Below are 18,749 nucleotides of genomic sequence, written 5' to 3' on the forward strand. Positions count from 1 at the left end.
CCTGCTGTTGTCACATATATAGGCACTTGTGCTGACCTTCCAAATTGTTCATGCAGGGGTTTTTTCCATTCTACATCCCACTGCATGGCAGAATGCTGTGCTGCTATAGATTACAGGACAGAAACATTTTAATTAGAAAACTTTAGGTCAAGGCACTGAAAAGAGAAAGAGGTGACCTAGGCCAGATGTAGGAAAGGGCATGTGCTTGTTGTTGGTGTCTGCTGTCAGCAACAGAAACCAGGAACATCCCTTTTGTTGCTGAACCCTGACAAAATTGTCCATCAGTGTTGGGATCTATCAGTGTCTGGTCCAATGATCCAGATCAAATTTAAACTCTCATCTGGGAGAAGGAGATCCCTGCTGGAGTTGGGGCTGACAGCCAGCCAAGGGTTGCACTTGTGTGAGACCACGGAAACCGGGATGTGCTGCTGAAGCCCTGCAGCCTGGCCTCCCTCTGGCACAACTCATGCTTTGCATACCCTTCCTTGCTTCTCCAGTCAGCTTTGTGGAAGAGTTGTATCAGCCAAGGATGCAGACCTCCTGTCTTCCTCAAGGAGACAGGGCTTTGGCATGACCTTACCTCAGCAGAGTCCCCAAGAGGGAAGATTCTTCTCTAAAGCCATTTGGGATGGATTTCAACTCTTTCTGAGATCTGGCAAGGGACAGGACAGAGGCCCCTATTACCTTTATCTGTATCCAAGCTGGAGGCTGAACTCCCTGACCAACTCCTTTCAGTTTTTGAAGTCAGGGAAATTTAAAGAACTTGAAACACATTAGTAGTTGTTTGAATTACTTTCTGAGTGTATAAATGGGGAAATTCATTGAGAGAACCTGAAAGGAACACATTCAACCTAAAGGGTCCCCTATGGTGCAGCCCTGGTTCCTGGGAAACTCATTTGGGATGGTGGTTACCTCATGCCAGAATTTTGCCTGGTCTCCCAAAGAAGTGAAAAGAGTCACAGCTGCTCCAGCCCTGCAGGGTGCTTGGCTGTGCTGGAGCTGACAATCTCCCTTCTCCGTTGCTAAGGCTGAAGAAGAGTTGGTAAAGGCTCAGAAGGTGTTTGAAGAGATGAATGTTGATCTGCAGGAGGAACTGCCTTCACTATGGAATAGGTGAGTGCTGGAAGTTTTCCCAAGGGCTGGTTGGAAGGAAATGAATATCCAAGCTCTTGGATCATAATTCTTCTTAGCCTAGACTGGGTGTCTGCTCTTTTTTTTTTTTTCTGGATTGTCTCTGTCTGTCCTAGGATTCCCTCCAGCCACAGGTTCACTCTTGTGCTTTACTTCATGATTTTCCTCAAAAACATGATTTTACCACAAAGAGAAACTGTATTTCTCTGCTTTGTCTGTTTAATCCCTTTGCCCTACTGTTGTATTGCACTAAATAGTTCATTTAGTGATTGTTTTGCACTGAGTTATTAGAGATTTGCACAGAATAGTCTTTATATTGCACCCTACCAACTCTGCTCCAATTTTTTGAAAGACCTGAGAGAGCATGTGTTTGCCATACCAGAGATTGTGGTGATGAGAAGGGAGGTGAAGCAAAGACCAACATTTAGCTTGGGGGATGAACCGAAGGGCAGCAGAAGCTGGTTTATGGGGATGACACAGTGGAAAACTGGCAAAATCTTCCTAGCAGTGTCCCAGTTTCTTTTTTTTAAATGCAGTGGTCTTGTCCAGGCTGACAGTGCTGCTCTGTGAGGATTGAGAAAGTGGGCAGCAGCAGGGTGGGAAAGCCAAGTGCTGATGTGTGCCTTCACTCCCCTTTCCACCAGACTGGGCCAGGACTCCTTGCTCACAGCAGCCTGCAGGCCTGGCTGGGGAAGGAGCTGGGAGGGACAGAGGCATCTGGGTGGGTCCCTGATGCTGCTGGCCTGGGACAGCCTCTCCTCTCCCTCCTGCTGTTGCTCCTTCGGCTGGGTGCTGGTGGAGCACTCTCTGTTGGCAGCTGGCAGGCTGGAGACAGGCAGCTGCTGGCATTTTAAGGCCCCACAGGTTTTTCACAGGCTCCTGCTTTCCAGCTGATCCTTCTGCTTCCCTGTTGCTCTCTGTGCTATCCTTTGCTTTCTTACTCTTTCTGCCCCTGAAGCAAACAGTTCATGCTGTTCTTGATTCCCTGGTGCTAAGGGACTTCTGGATGAATTAATATCTGTCCCCTGCTAATTCTCCCAGCTCTGCCAGCACTGTCTACATCACAGCCTCTATCCTTTTTTTCTTTCCATCTTACTACTGCTGGTGCTTTATTTTTTTTTTTAACCTTCTTTTGTATTTTTTATTTCTTTTTTTCCTCCCCACCCTATACCTCCCTCTCCCTTTAGCCAGTATAAATTGAGATCCTGTCCTACTCAGTCTCTTCTTCCCCCTGGACATGTTTGTCCTGTGCTTGACCTTTGCTCCATTGCTCCATTTCCCTGCTACCCTCTCTTCTCATGTGTACCATATCTGACAGAATTGATTTTGCATGGGAATGGTGGGTGGGAGGTAGCAGAAAGGGCAGGATTGAAAGATTTTGAGAGAGCATTGTGTCCATTAAGTTTTTCTCTCTTGTTTTTCATTTGGCAGTCGTGTTGGTTTCTATGTCAACACATTCCAGAGTATAGCTGGCCTAGAGGAGAACTTCCATAAAGAAATGAGCAAGGTAAGGCAGCCAACAGCTTATCCTACTTACTGTCTCTTCATTGTTAATGAAAGAAAAACAAAACCCAAGATCCAGCAAACAAACTCAAACAAAACCAAAGAAAAAACAAACTAACCAAACAAAAAACCTCCAAAACCTCAAGCTAAAAAAACAGCTGGAGAAAATGGCCCCATGTTGGAGCATAATACAAACCCTTAGTATTTTTCTGAGCCACCTGGGACAAAGGCAGTCTGACACAGTAATGTAAAGGGATGGAGCACAGGGAAGAGACCACAGGGCTATGGGCAGCATTGGGGAGTTCATGTCACTTGACAGCACTCATTTCCAGATCCACAGAGGAAAGGGAAGCCAGACCTATCTCTTGCTGCCATTTTTAGTTCATCTTCATTATGGATCTGTAACCTATGACCTGGCCAGGCAAAGCTTGGTATGTTTTCCTCCCCCTCTGCTGCCTGGCAACCAGTTGCTGTGTACCCTCACTGTACCCAGGTATGGGGCTAAAGCCAGCAGGGAGTTTGCAAGTTGACTGAAGCCTGAGACATGCCTCACTCCAGTCCCTCAGAAAGGCTTTCCCCCAGAGTACCTGTCTGCTTTGGCTCCTTTCCTGCCCTGTGACCCAAAAGAAGGCAGTAAGTACTTAGTATGGGCCTTGTATGGGCCCCCAGTGTGCCTTGAGTTGAGAATCACAACAGAAAGCAGGGTTGGCAAGATCCTGGTGCTGTGTGGCAGCACCCACAGGAGACCTCAAGACCAGAGCCTGTGGGAAAGTCCCCTATTGCCAGTGTTGTTTACAGATATGTTCTTGTTCTTTCAGTGAAGAGCTAGAGAAATCCTGAATTCCTTAGGTCTGTATGCTGCTTGAAAATGTAAATGTTGCACTAATATTGAGGCAGGAGTGAGAGCCCAGATGGAAAACCCTTATATTCCCTGTGCTCCCTAATGTCATCCTGACAACAAAACAGCCACTAAGCAACAGGAAACATTATAGTCCTTCAATTCCCAGCAGTCAGGGGCCCTCTGCCTTGGTGTAACACATCAATTTTGAGCCCTGCTGACATTTTATGGGGTCTTTTCCAGTTAATAGCCTGCTCTTCTCCACTGAGGGATGAACTAAGTGTTAAGAATAGGGAGGATTGTTATAATTACTGGTTGCTGCTAACTCACATTCAACAAAACATGGGAAAGATGCTTGTTAGACAGGAATTCTCTTCTTGTATGATTTTTCTTGTCAGGATTTTTTCTTTCTCGAGGAATTTTGTATGAGGACAGGGCTTTTGCTTCGGTTCCATAAGAACCATCTGTTTCTTATTACTGCTACAGCATCCAATTAATTGCTGGTGTTGCCTGCTCAATGCCTCCAACCTTGATTTCATGGGATCCCTCCTCCTGCCAGTGATAAATCCAACATCTTGTCTCGTTATGGATTGGCTGTTCCAGAATAGGAGTGTCTGGAGTCACTGCTGCAGCCTTCAGTGCCAGGGAGAGTTTAACCCCTAATAGTGCATTTCTGCAAAGACATCCAGGTTCTGCCCAGGCCTAGATGGCCCAGGCAGCTGGTGAAGTTGAGGGTTGTTCACCTGAAGGCCTTTGGTTCCACAGTGAAAATGGCCATGTCCCAAGCTGAAAAACAGCTTTTGGCTACAAATCCGGAGTGAAGCTCCAGCTGTAGCACATAGATCTTAGGCAAACAATCCACCTGCTTCTGTGCAGTGGTACCTGGCAGCACACTGGTGGGCCCAGGTGATAGGGAAGCAAAGAGGATTATCTCTAAGGAAGACAGAGCATTCCCAGAAATGCCAGCAGCTCTTTGACAGCTCAAGTGCTGTAGCACTGCAGAGCCCACAGAGAATGGGAACAGATTTAGGACTGTTCTCTCTTGGGATAGCTGAGGTACTGTGCATGTCCTGCCACAAGCTTGTGTTTGGTCAGTCTGTACAGGCCAGCCCAGGCTCTCTTCTGGCATCTGAGCTCGTTTCTCATTCTAATTCGGTCTTTTGTTTTTGTATTTTGCAGTTGAACCAAAATCTTCATGATGTCCTGCTGGGTCTAGACAAGCAGTACTCAGGCAATGCCTTCCCTGTTAAAGCACAGCCCAGGTCAGTAACTGTGGGTAGTGTCTTTCCCTCAGCAGGGGAGGTGGGACAGGGATCTCTCTACCTACCCAGGGGTGTTGAAACCTCCAAGCTGTCAGTTGCAAGTGATTTGCCCACCTGCCAGTGCCCTCCTGAGACTTCCTAGAGCCAAGCCCAAGATTGCACTTGGCACTGCATGGTGCAATCCAATACCTCTTACCTTTCTAGGATAGCATCTGGAGGCCTGAACATTCACTAGGTCCTGATATTTAGGCAACTGACTCTCAGCTCTGCTTTTAAAATCTAATTCCAGCTACTGAGCTGCCCTTCCTTCTGGGTCCAGTTGCCCAGCACCTGTCCTGTTCTTTCCCTCAAAAGCTTCTATGTACCTGCAGCTTGTCAGCTTGAGCACCAAGAGCCCATTTCCCCAGCCCCTTCTTTGGCCCTCCAGACTTGGAATCTCCATTTTGTCAGAGCCTTATGCCCATCCTGTGTACCCAGCTGCAGTGTTTCTCCTTCCTGTGCTGTGGAAGTAGTTGCAGCATCACTCATACGAGGCCTCCTGAACTCAGAGCACTTCCAATCCGTGTGTGTGCAAGGAGTGAGTGTCCTCTGGGCCTTCAGTTTTCTTTCCTCAGCTGGGTCCTGTCCTGCATGTTTAAGTGCAACTCTGCACATTCCCTAGCACTGAGAAGGGAGGGAGGGGTTGGGCTCTGGATTGGGCTGACTGGCTCCCATCCAAGTGCACGAGTGATGAAATAGTGTTGGGCTCTGGCTTCCAGCTGCTGCTAATCCCATGTGCTGGGTGAGCAGGAGCACAGCCCAGGGCCTCAACTGCTGTGTTGATGGAGGGAGGTGGTGAAGTCAGCATGAAGTAAAGGCAAGCTGTGGTCTGAGTGCATTGGTTTAGAAGGGATAGATCAGCTGTTGAGGCCTCTGTGCTCCCTTGTGTCTCCTCCCAGTTTAACCTGTTGCCGTCATGCATAGATGACTTGCATGTCTTCTCCCAGCAATTCTTCCAGTGTGGTGGTTGCCAACTCTAAAGAAAGAGGAGGTTTGAGTTGAATTTTGGCCCCTGAATTCTGGATTGCTGACAGCAGATGTCAGTGATGCCAGTTGGAATGCCACTTGTGAAAGTAATGTCTTCTTCCCAAATTACCATGTGGTGTCTGTTGATCATCACAACCCAACCAGACTGAAACCTTGTGAGGAGGTTGTGGTGCCCATCCTCTTGCTGCCATGGGCTGTGTTGTCTCTGTTAGCAGCATCCTCCAGGGTCCCTGGAGGAGGATGATGAGGTAACAGGACAGATGAAGGCTGTACTATTGCTTTGCCCAGCTTCTTTTTCCTCCTTTCTCTATTCCTTGAGTAACCAATTGTAGGCAGTAGTGGCAACCTGGCCCAGAGATGTTCCTTGCTTTTGTGGCAAAGTTTCTGGCCTTAAAGAGCTTTCAATGAACAAATTACCTGTTTTTACAATTCCTGCCCCATCTCTGTACAATTTCTGCCCCCTCTCCCCCCAGCCTGCTAGCTTGCTCTGGGGCTGTAGTGGGTGTCTCAGCTGCAGTTCTGTGCCCTTTGGCTGGCTAGGAGACCACATGGCCCTAAAACCCAAAGCTGAGTGCATGCACAGGGTCCCTCTGTGGGCAGCAGTCTGAGTGCTGCTGCTTCATCACCTGCTCTCTGCATCTCAGCTGAGGAGCCAGACCTGCCCCAGAGTGAATCTCTTCCTCCTGCGCACACTGGAGCAGGGTGTTGTAGGAGGATATAGCAAAGATTTGCCTGGTCACTCTGCAGTGACCAGGAAATGCTGTGAGGCACTTCTGTGTCTGCTGCACATCTGGCCTCTCATTGTGGGGCAGGGCTGGGGTGAGAGTGTGTAGGAGGAAATAGCCCTCACTCATCTGACAGCTTATTGTGGTCTGCAGTAGGAGCAGATGCTTCCCTAACCCTTCTCTGCTGGGAAGGGGACTGGAGATGGATACAATGGCAGGAAATGAATGAGGAGGTGTGAGAAGAGAGGCAGTTATCTGTGCACATCACTGTGGCATTCATGTGAGGCCCTACAGAAATACTGCTGTGGCTGATGGATCTGGAGCGGGCAGTGTAGCACAGTAGCACAGAACAGCTGGTGCATTTCTGGGAACCTCAGACCTATGTTTGGGATTTGCTTCTAAAAGAGTTAGGAACGTTCAGGGCTCAGGTCCCTAGAAGACCAAGGAGTTCTGTGGGATTATCCTGGTTTGATTGGGCAAACTGGAAAAAGACATAGCAGGAAAGCTGCTGAGTAGGCTCCATGTATAAGACTGCACAGACTGCATAAGAAAAGAAGAATGGGGAGCTGCTTATTTCTTTTGCAGCAATATTCACAGGGGACAGTGAGGAGCTGTAAAAGGACATTTACAGTACTCTGGTGGTCTGTACAGTTTCCTTTTTCTTCTTCTCCATTTGCACCCTGGCCCCATATTCCAAAGTGCAGGGAAAGTTGTAGTTTGCCTATATGTATAGATATAGATGTATATCTTTGACATATCTTTCTGCTTTCTCCAAACCAGGCCATAGCTTTCTAGTAATGAAGGGAAGTGTGTATGTGTGTACTCATGTGTGTGAGAGAGAGAGGAGATCCTGTCATCTTAATTACAGCGAGTTTTGTGGCACCTGCTAAATGGGTACTTGGAAGCTTAACTTTTCCTCCCTGGTTTGACTGTGCCATCCTGTAACTGAAATGATTTGCGTGCCATCCTCAACAGAAAGAAAACTAAACTGTTCGCCAGGCTGAGGAAAAAGATGAGCAGGTACCGGTATGGAGAGCAGCATTTCGATACGTGTTTCATTTAGTTCCTAAAACTGGAGAGGCTGTTGCTGGACTCTAACAGCCTGGCACGTGTTAACCCTGTGGTGGGAGAGGGGTCCTGTGCATGATAAGATGTGTTTGTGGCCTGCTGGGTCCTGCTGAGATCTCTCTGTGTCTGGATAATCCCATTAACTTGCTTGTGTGCCTGGTTTGAATCCTTGCTTCTTTTCCTATCTAAGAAGGCAGTGTGAAAACTCAGGCATTGTCTGTCCAGTTGTTTTTGTGTGATGGAAAATGCAGTGCTGGGTTTTCCATGGAAAATATAATCGATTTTGGTGTTTAACAGCTTCTAGTTTTACCTAGTGGGCTTGTCCTTTTGAACAGGTCTGAAATGCTGCATTCTCATCCCCTGCCTAGCCAGGGAGGACCAGTAGGCAGGTCTTTCACACTCAGAAGTCCTATCCTATCTACCCATTGCAACTGGGAGAATGATGAGGTGGGAGAAGGATACTTCCAACTTTGCTCCTTACTTGCTCTTTCTTGAGGATCCTCACTATCTTGCTCCGTCCATTTAAATTTTGTGCAGGACTGGAGAAATAGGAAGCCTCTTGGCTTGTATAAAGACTAATGTCTGCATCTTGCCTTTAGAAGAGTGATGGCATTGGTTATCTGGATTGCTACAATGCCTGGAGTTACCATAGGTCAAGGACCCTGACAAGAACATGCTCTGGAGCAAAGTGGGAACTGCTGCATAATGGCATGGAAAATTCCTCTGGTTTTTGTTTTTCTTTTTTGTGTTGGTACTTCCTCCATGGGATCCTTACAGGGAGAAAAAAAAAATTATAATCACCAAGATGGTGTCCTGCCAGCAATAAAAGAAAGTGCTGGTGGATTGGGATTCTTGTTTTTCCTGATCTGGTTCCCCACTGACTAGGGCAAGTCATGCAGCCATTCTCTTTGTGTCTGCTGTGCATACTTTGTAAAGTGGGAAGTTGGAGAGTGAAGAATGGTAATTTCACAAGGAAGCTGATGGGCAAACTTAGATAATTATATCTTCAAATGCAAGTAGTAAAGCAATAGATTGCGTTGTTACTATTCTGAGGTTTTCTAGTATAGGAAAAGGAGGATTCAGTGGAGCACTTCTCTGGAGGTCTGTCTCTGGTCTTGGTTGGATTGGTGTTGTATCTGTACCAGGCAGGAAGTCTAATATTTCCAGTCACTGAGAGTGGATGGATTATGCAGCAGAAGGAGAGCTAGTAAATCTCCCCCTGATGAGTTCTACTCACCATGGGCTCCTGCTCTGCCTTGGTAAAGTCCAACTGACCTGGCCATAAAGGTGCCTGACCTGGGCTCTGCTGGGGGTTTGTGCTGTCAGAGCAGCTGCTGGGGTCACAGAGAAATGTGCAATCCCTAGTGCAGAGAAGGAGGATTTGGAACTCAGTCAGTACTTGATCTGCAGCAAGAATGTACATTTGTGCCACCATATGTTTGGGTATGTAGGTTCTTTTTTCCTTCTTTCTCCCACCCACTCCTTTAATTTTTTTTTTGCTTCCAAATAATTCTCCAGTATGCTCTGGAGGTAAAAATTTAATTACCTTTGGCTAAAAGGCCCAGTGTGAGCCTTAACTGAGATGCCAACCTTTTTTTCTTTTTTAACTTGAGAACTTGGCAGGACATGACTGATCTGTTTTTACCATATTGGAAAGTAGGTTTTATCCTCTGGTGTAGGATTGTTACAAGTGCAAGGGAAACTCGTCTGCAGATGTTACTCTGCCCTTCCAGAACAAATGAGGCAGCACCGTGGAGTGTCTGGGAGCTCAGCAGCACTAAAAAGAGGCTGGGTGATTTTGACTTTCCCTTCAGCTGTATTAGACCCAGCTCTCTTTCCAGCTTTCTGTTTGCAGAAGAAAGTTGACACCCCTTTCCTTTCATTGCCTGATATTCCTGGAATTGGCATCACTTCCCATTTGCTCATGGGAAGGAAAAAGAGCAGTGACCTTGTGGTTTTGGCTTGCTTTTACTGTGGTGCTCACGTTTGGTCAGTAGGTAGAGTCCCTGTGCTCTTGCTTTTTCCTGTGTTTCCTGGACAAACAGCTGGAGACAAGACTCTGCTCTGTGTGGGCAGTGTGTGCTCCCTGGGGACATGTGAAGGACAGAGGATCCTGGTGACCATCTCACTTGATGCTGGTTGCACTGGCTAAATTCAGCAAAGTTACAAAGCAACAAGTGCAAGAATGAAGGTGCCGCTCAGGGGGCTGAAAAAGGCTCAGCCAAAATTAGCACTGGCATTTTCCTAGGGGGCCTGGCCAGCACATCAAACAAGCTGTAAATAGTAGTGACTTAATGAAGGCTTTAGTGTTGGGCCCTCACAGCCCAATTCTTCCCCTCATCCTACAGGGGCTGACTCACATGGGAGCCTTTTACCAATATATCTCCAAATTAAGTCACTGCCAGGCACTGGAAATAAGTCACAACAAAACTGTTCCATGGCCTTTAGAAAATAAGCCTGAACTCCTTTCGCAGTGGGAGAACTGGCCTTTTCAAGTCCCTAGAAGGAAAAGTCTACCCTTGTCTTGGTAGGCCAGCTGACAGCCAGTAGTCCCAGTATTCCCAGTGTAGTTGGGGCATTTGGGAAGTCCTGGCGCTCTAGATGCAGATCGCTGTCTCCCATTTACTCTCAGGGAGGTAACATGTACTTTTTTTCCCCCCAAATTTAGCATTAGAGGATGTTCTCTGATGTTTCCTGGTGACTCCTGTTTAGATCAGAACTTTACCTTCACCCTCCAACCATTACTACTTTTAATCTGTAGCACAACTTCGTAATTTTTTTCAGAATTCTTTACAGACCCCTGGTATTGAGGTGATTTCTGGGAACTTCTGAGGAAGGACACTGTTCAATCAGACTTAAGAGCTGCAGGGGTTGGCATCCATGTTCTGTAGTCTCTCCTCTTCCCTTTTCCTTCTTCATGTCCCTCTTTCTCCCTTGGTGTGTGTGCCCCTGGTTGAGAGCTGCTGGCAGAGAATGTCATTGGGTTTGTTGCATCATGTTGGTGTGCTCTTGGCATCAGTGTCATCAGAAGTGTCCAACCTGCATGTGGACCTGAGGAAAAGTGCTTTGTGGGAATATGTGTGTGTGGGGTGTGGATATGGGGGGAGAAAGTTGGGGGGATGGGTGAGGGCAAAGTGAATGAAGAGGGAATGGGATGGGGAGCTTGAAAGCTGGAATGCTGAGCTGGGTGAGATGCTTGCTTGTAAGAGGAGGTTTGTTGAAATGCCTTGCTATCCCTTCTTCCTCTTGCTATCCCCCACTTGCAAACAAATGTTTAGGAATGAGGCCATCATGCATGTTGGCCAGTGACCACCACAACTCAGGCATCCAGGTGTGAGTGGATGTACATGTCTGAGGCTCTGGGCTCTCTCAGGACAGAGCAAAGTAATAAATTACTTGATCTCCCTGCAGAATCAGATCTGCCTTGCTTTAGTTCTGGCTCTATGCCAGGATTTAGTGTCTCAAGTTGTAGGAAAGGATGTGTTTCTTTCAGCTTCTCTTAAGGCCTTGAATTTCACAGGAACTGTGACTTTAAGTGGAGTCAAATATCACTCCCTGTAGATGAGGTTGCACAGCCCTTTTGCAATATGCTGTGATATTATATTTTCATCTGCGTATGGTTTTGCCAAACTGTAATCACTTCTGCTAAAATATCCCCCAGCAGTGAATTTTTCCTGTTGAAATTCTCTGGTAATCAACTTTTTGCTAAATCTCTCATGACTCTGTGTTTTGAAGCAGAGACTTGACACCCAGCCAGGGCATGCCTGTAGGGAAAAGCATGTGCCTCTTGCCATGCCTTTGAAAAATCTGCCCAAATCTGTCCAAGCTGTGAACCAACAAATGCCACTGGCATATGCTTCTTGCATCTTAATTTCCTGAAGAATCCTTCTTGACTGTGTGTCAGAAGCAGTCTTGGAATAGAGACCAACTAGGGAAGACCTTTCATAATAGAGAAATCTCTATTAGTAGCCAGAACCTCACTGTTCCTTTGCTGTCTGGAGTGATCTGTGAAACCTCTGGCTACTTTGCCTCTCTACTAGCTTAGTCAGTTCATACCACATCAAGGAATAAGATATTCTGTGATTGCAGCCTTAGTTCAGGTGTTGTGAATTTATTAGTCATAACCCATACAGAGGTCCATAGACTACCAGACAGAAAAATTCCAATCTGTGGCATTTAAAACTAAATGAGCAGCACTGAACTCCTTTCCCCATCTGCTTCCCCAGTATTAAAGACTATAATTTAATGTCAGGTACTTATATTAAAATCTGGCAAAATTAAGGATGCCTGGTTGTTTTGTTTTTGTTTTTATGTGTTTGAGGCAAGTGTGTAAGTTCTGTAGGCATTTAGTGAGTAGCCTGCTGCAAAGTGATGCTGCTGCAGTGTGTTGGACTGCAAGTGACTCAGCAAAGATGCTTCTCAGGAGCTCCAAACGTCTTCATTGCATATCTGGGCAGTGAAGCAAAGAGATAATGGAGGCCACTGATCTGTGCTGGTAAGCACAGCTCCTCCTAGGCCTGGCTCAGACTTCTCTCTTTTTCTTTCCCTCTCTCTCCCCCTGTCTCCCCCTTTCTCTTTCCACTTCCTTCAGTGACAGCACCCCAGTGAAAGCAAATAAAAGCCCCTCGCCTCCACCAGATGGATCTCCCATCACCAGCCCTGAGACCAAGACTGCCAACCATGAGCTGGAGCCGTCCACTTTGGAAGCACCTGGGGCAGGCATCCCAAAGTCACCGTCTCAGGTAGTGTCCCCATGGCATTGACCATGTCTCTGCTGATGCCACAAGCTCTGTGGGTTAAAGACATCCATCAGTTGTTTTTATAGACCTCATCCTGCTACTGAGCACACAGAATATCATGATGGTTGTTCTCTTCCACTGGTTGCTGAGAAAGCTCCTAAGAATGCAAGTTGCTTATTTGCCATTTTTCTATTATAAGAACTGAGTGTCTTTGAATGGTTTCACAGGGCAGAGGCCAGTAATACTTTTTGCTCTCTGATAGGATGGCCAAGAAGATCCAGGGAGGATGGAGTTGTAGCTAGGCAAGGAGGTTTGTTCTTTGCATTTGAATTAACCAGTGGAATTCAATGGTCCAGTTTCTTTTTAAGAACTTCTGTAGCTGAGAAAGGTTAAAGTAAAAAAGCTTAATACTAAAAGAAGAACATCTGTACATTGGATGATGCTTCACTTTACTATCAAGACACAATATTATGCTAAAAAAAGAGAAGGATTATTTTTTTATGCTAGGAAGAAATTAGGCAGGTTCCAGGAAGAAGATAGTCCATTGTATGGAGTCTGATACCTTCCACATGGCCTTCATTAGGCCTTTCCTTACATAGGAAATATCCAGCAGCATGTTCAAAACAGTAGATACAGCTACTCAGCATATCATATCATATATATTCTACTTTGGGAAGGTAAAACATTTACTTCATCTTCTTGTCCCTCTGTTGCTGAGTGGGGAAAAACTTAGTAGGGAAAAGTAGTAACTAGGCCAAATTTACATTGGGTTCCAGTCCTTGTGTCTCAGTAAGTGGGACATTAGGAGAAATCTTCCAGGAAGAATTAAAGCTCAGAGGGGTTCTGGCTGAACTGGTAAGAAAACTCACTGCCTCTGAGAAGAGATGGGTGCAACCCAGAACTTCCTTGATGTTCCCATGCATAGCAGTGTGATTCCAAATCCAAGCCTGTGGGGTAATTTTCCTCCTGTTTCTAGATAAGCTACTCACTCTTCCCTCCACTGCATATTTGATTTTTAGGATTATTGAGGGACAGGAAGGGGGCATGTGGCAAAATTTCTTTTCCAGCCCTGTGAGATGTGTGGATGCCTGGCAGTGTCTTTTCAGGACTTCTCCAGGGTCTCTGAATGGCTCAGCAGTGCAGAGCCTACCTCTGGCTTCACCACCAACCTGGGTTAGGACCTTTGGAGTAGGCTGTGTATGGGGGAGAGAAGATAGGATATCCAAAACTGCCTTTCTGTTGCAGGTTTCTTTTTGTTTTTCTTATTCCCCCAGAGATTTCCAGAACTTGACTAAAATTTGGAATGAGAAATCATATAGAGATTTATTAAGCTGTTCACAACAGACTTCACTCACCCTGTCTATGGACTCATGTTGCTGAGTTTGGTTTCTTCCCTTTCCTTTAAATAGCACACATAACCCTTGTTTTTGCCAGCCTGCAAATGCTTTCTCCTTCACTTGCTGCCTGCCTGCCTGCCCGCAGGAATGGGGCCGGAGGCACCCCTTGAGGAACAAGCAGGAGATGTTCCAGCACAGCCCTGGCTGGGATGGGCCACAGGCAGGACTGAAATGACATTTGCAGCCAATGCTGCCACCGCCTGGCAGCTCTTTCCCATTCTGCGTTTAATTCATCCCCCAGGCATCGTGAAGAGAAGAGCTCCACTCCGTATTCACAGCAGCTGCTAAGAGATGGAGCTGGTTCCAGAGGCAGGGAAGGCAAAGGCAGGAGTTTCACACTCAGAGCCGACTGGTGTCTGTGTGGATATAATCTAGAAACCAAGTGTGTGTCAGCTTGCCAGGCAGCTGGGAACACAAGTGTCTGCTCTCTCAACAATGCCTGACTTTAACACTGAAATCTTCACAGGTGTTCTTACTTTTGACCTATGGGTAAGTGAGTTGTGCAGTGGTCCTCCAGGGGAGGCTGAGGGGCCTCACCCTCTTTGGGAGGATGGAGCACAAAGCAACAAGCAAGAACAATTCCCTGGCCTCTTTGTATCTGAAATACCAATGCAGAGTGTGAGCAAAGGCTGTGGAGAGAAAGACAAGATCAGGAGTGATCAAATAAATGCTAAATAAATTTTGAACTGTTCCCTGTACAACCCAAAACAATCTCAAACTCTTTTACTGTCATTTAATTTTTGAAAACAGTTTATTTCTGTCTTTTGGAAGAAGTGAATGCTCTCAGCTCTCCACAGAATAATTTGATGATGGCACAGGACTTCAGGGGATCTGTGAAACTTAAAAGGTCAGACTTCTGCTCTCAGTTACACCACTGAAACTCTGTAATGAGACTTTTGAAATCAGTGCAATTGTGCAGAATTTGCAAAAATAAAGCTCTGTGAGATTCAAGTCAGCAGAAGGATTTTAGAGGATTTGTTCTATTCTAGGCAACAAAATTGTTGTTAGTTCATGATGAATTTATGGGTATAGCCCATCATCAATATGCAATCATCTTGTCTTTGAAATGTGGTTTTAGACTGCTGTTGGAAGTAATGCTGGAATAGTGTGGAAGTGGTGATTTCCAAAACACTACTGCATTGGAATGAAGGAGACTGACTATCCATATCAAAGGAATGAATAGTAGAAGAGTTGTGATATTTTTGACTTGAGAGTTAGTAATTGGAGCCTTCCATTTCTGAAGAGGGTGGATCTGTTCTGAGAACAGCATTTCCCCGAAACTCCTGGTCCCATCTTGCAACTGGCAGGCAGGGGGTTTTCAGTCAGGAGTTGTTCTCAGAGAATACAGATACACCGCCTTGTGCAAACAAAAAGTTGGAAGTGAACACACTCGCTTCCATTATTTCCCCTAGCTAGCTATTCAGGGGGAAAAAAGTGTGTTTTCATACACAATCACTCTCTCTAAAGTAGGTTAATCCAGTAGAAAACTGGGCATGTCCTTAGAAATCTGAATAAAGGCTGTGTAAAACTTAGTTATGTGCTGGAGGAGTGGAAACACAGGCCTAGGAGTAATGGATTTCTGTGTTTCAGATCTGGGCTTGACACTGATACACTAGGTGCACATTGTTAGGTCTCTGGGTCTTGCTGCCTTGGATGTAGTAAGAAGATCAAGTAGCTGGAAAACTTCATTGTAAATGGGAGGCATTGTCATTGCTGAACATTGCTGTAGTGCTGGAAACTTGTATGGCTGATTTATTCCAACACAGCAGCAGCTCCTCAAAGTCTGATTTGATCTAGAAATGATAATTAAGCCTTGTGCACAGCAAAATATGAAAAGTACATGGATGGGCTGATCTAGGCAGGGACGACCACAACTTCCATGGGGTTGTGGATGCAGTGTCAGGCTGAATCATTAGCATGATGAGGGGTAAAAGAATAGGTTAGAGTTACAAAGTGAGGTGGTTTTATGTATTCACTGGGATCTCCATTTGGGAGATGTGACTTCATTACTGTCAAGGCTCACTGGTGAAACTGAGAGCAGAGTTGGGCTCATGGCAGTCACGGCTTCTCAGGAGTTTGAGTTGTTCTTGCCTAAAGCTGAGATGCCATCAAAAGCTCCTGCAGACCTTTCTTACAGCACACTGAAAACCAGTGCACCAGGGAGCCAGAACTGGGCAGATCAGTCTGTCCTGTCAATGCCACCTGCCCATTGTAGGACAAACGGAGTCTCTTCTCTCATTCCCTTAGGTATGGTAAGTATGGCAAAGGGAGGCAGTGCTGGCCTGTTCTGTTGGATCATGTTCTCAGTAATTGATCTGCTCCCTTCCCAGTGGTTCTTTTGAAGGTTGCACATGCTTAAATTATGTATGCATGTCCTGTCAATGCATATTAATTGTGTTACGCTTCTCCTCTGCAGAGGGAAACTTGCCCGTGGCTGAAGTGTAACTAATGATGCCAAACCTTCTCTGGAGGCGTGTGGTTATTGATCTTTTGTTTTGTTTCAGTTCAGCCCTTCACCCCTTCCCTCTCTCTTCAGATGGAGTTGATTGGACCCTGCTCTGTGCCAGTGGTTGTGATTTCCCTCACCTTCAGTTTTTGTGACTAACCTGGTTCCTGTCTTTGGTTTTTTTGGGTGTCGCCGTCTGTGCTGTGGCCATGTGCTCACTTGCATGCAGTTGAGGAAAGGGCCTCCGGTGCCTCCGCCTCCAAAAGTCACCCCCTCCAAGGAGATCAAGCAGGAGAACATCATCAGTCTGTTTGATGACAATTTTGTCCCTGAGATAAGTGTGACAACCCCTTCGCAGGTTAGCTGCTATGCCCGGCCTAATTTTTCTCTGCCTCTCAACTCTTCCTTCAGACCATTCTTCTCTTTGGAGGTGTCAAGCCATGAAACCTGGTCAGGTGAAGGAGGAAAGCAAGCTCAGCATTGGACCTCAGAAGGCAAAGGATTACTTAGGAGCTGACTTAAAGGGGAGAGTACCTGAAAGGCAGTGACAGGTTGGCCTTTGAGAGCTTTCATTCATAGAAGAAACAGAGAGAGGAGAAATGCACCTGGTCAAGGTACCATAATGCTGCATTTGTTCAGCAGCAGTGCACATGGATTATGACTCTCTTCATATCCTGTGGTGGGCTATGCTTTCTCCAAAGCCACTGATCCTGAGTGTGGATGAAATGTGTTTTTTCTGCTCGTGTACATCCCTAACTGCTGACCTTGGCATCTCTGCCAGTTCTTGGAGAAGACAGTTTTGTGCCCTCTGTGCCTTCACCAATGGCTTTGGGTTTAAAGCCCAGGTCTGCACAGGGAAGGCCAAAAGGAATTGCCAAAGTTCTCTTTGCAAAGAGTAGTTTATGCAGTTAGATGGGCAGGACTGTGCCTCTAGTTAAGTCTGCTGACACAGTCTGTCAGTATTGTCAAGTGGCACCTTCTGAAGCCCTGAGAAAGGAAAAAAGTTTACAAATTATATGTTTTCCTCTTCACTTGTCCTTTGATTTATGTCACTACCGGAGAAGCTGCTCAGGTGGGAAGTTCTCTGTTGGATCTAGGAGAATGGCAGTCCTTATGTATATAGGAGCCTGACCAGATTTCTGGCTGTATCATGAGATACCTGCATCTACTTTACTTAAATATATATATACACATTTGTATATACACATGTGTATATATATATTCCTTAAATGCTTGTTAAAGTACAAATCCTGTCTCTATCAGTGCTCATCTGTGACTCATTCCCTCATTTCTCCTTGCGTCACGCTGCTCCATTGCCTCTGGTTTGCCACCTTCCACCCAGCTGCTGAGGGGCAGAGATGAAGTGGGGAGGGAAGGAGATCCGTGTTAGATTTGGCATGGCAATAGATAAAACTTGCAGAGTTGGAGAGATGATTTGACATCACTGCTGGAAGGCGGGGACTGCAGGCAGCTGAGCAACTCTTTATCATCATCTGTGCTTCCTTCTCCTGTATTGTAATGGACAGCTCTGTCTGCCCCATGCTCTCTATCATGTATTTCCATGTGAATGCCAGCCCTTAGTCATATTCTTCTGCACCTGATCAGTGCTCTGAGCCAGGATGGGATCTGCTGTGACTTTTGACCAGATGGGAGTTCTGAGGGAGGACTCTGGTTTCCAGAGCAATCTTCACTTCAAGGGCCCAGCAGCCCCTGGCACTCTGTGTGATGCCCAGGGCTGTTCCTGTCAGATGTCTTAGTTCCAATGAGCTGTCTTGTGGGAGATTTGGGTAAAGGCAAGGAGTGTTAGCCCTTGCATTCAAGTCTTGAATGACAGGTAAGACTATTCCATGACTGCAGCCTTTGAGGTTTCACTACTAAACAAAGCTAAAGGTTGGGGTTGTAACCTCTCTGATGGGTGGCTTGGATGTGCTGGAAGAACAAACTAGAATTACTAGAATGATAGTTGGTTTTTGCATGCTGGTCAGGGCTCATTATTGTGAGATGAGAGAGCTTGGTTCCTTATCCTTGTGGATCTCAAAAAAGGCATATTCATAAGGCAGAGAAAAATCTAGAAGAAAATTGGGGTAAGAGAAAATTAGAAGAGGCAAAAATGACGGTGATGTCGGTGGTATTCAGAGGACTTAACTTAAAGGGTGTCACTTGCTACTTTCCAGAAGCTTTTCCATCGTGGGATTTTCATATAACTGTGGAGACCAACGTGCCAAATTTTGTGTTATTGAAAAGGTAGCTGAAGCAGTTGGGCCAGTGAGCTGGGAGGCTGTAGGAAACAGGGCGAATCTTCCTGACTTCCCAGAGACAGCAGCTTCCTCTGAAGCTGAGTGGAAAGCAGTATCTTGTGGTTAGATTAAATCTATACCACCAAAGTGATAGTCCACTCTTAAATGCTAATAATTTGTGTCCTTTGTAGTTGTCCTTTGTGGACTTCTTATTAATGGTAATCAGCAAATGTGGGATCGTTGTCTCTAGGGTAGAGCATTATTCACTCAAAGGGAGTTATTCTGATGACTTTGAATAAAGTAGCAAAGCTTCTCAAATGTATGCTTTTTAGAAGACTTACATGTGTAAGTTTATGGGATGCCTAGAAATGAAAACT

General features: G+C 46.0%; 1 protein-coding gene across 13 annotated transcripts in view; it reads left to right on the forward strand.

The window, feature by feature from the left end:
• Nucleotides 1–18,749, forward strand: part of BIN1 (bridging integrator 1) — a 90,345-nt gene that overhangs the window by 54,958 nt on the left and 16,638 nt on the right. For 5 of the 13 annotated variants that reach the window (XM_036386912.2, XM_036386908.2, XM_036386909.2 and 2 more), the window contains 6 exons: nt 1,028–1,113; nt 2,563–2,638; nt 4,652–4,734; nt 7,461–7,505; nt 12,145–12,295; nt 16,365–16,493. In XM_036386912.2, the coding sequence (XP_036242805.1) occupies nt 1,028–1,113; nt 2,563–2,638; nt 4,652–4,734; nt 7,461–7,505; nt 12,145–12,295; nt 16,365–16,493 (570 nt within the window). The remainder of the gene's footprint in view (nt 1–1,027; nt 1,114–2,562; nt 2,639–4,651; nt 4,735–7,460; nt 7,506–12,144; nt 12,296–16,364; nt 16,494–18,749) is intronic. The other 8 variants (XM_036386914.2, XM_036386911.2, XM_036386918.2 and 5 more) reach the window with 3 other exon arrangements.

Source organism: Molothrus ater, chromosome 7 (genome assembly GCF_012460135.2).
Source record: "Molothrus ater isolate BHLD 08-10-18 breed brown headed cowbird chromosome 7, BPBGC_Mater_1.1, whole genome shotgun sequence".
Classification (NCBI taxonomy): Eukaryota; Metazoa; Chordata; class Aves; order Passeriformes; family Icteridae; genus Molothrus; species Molothrus ater.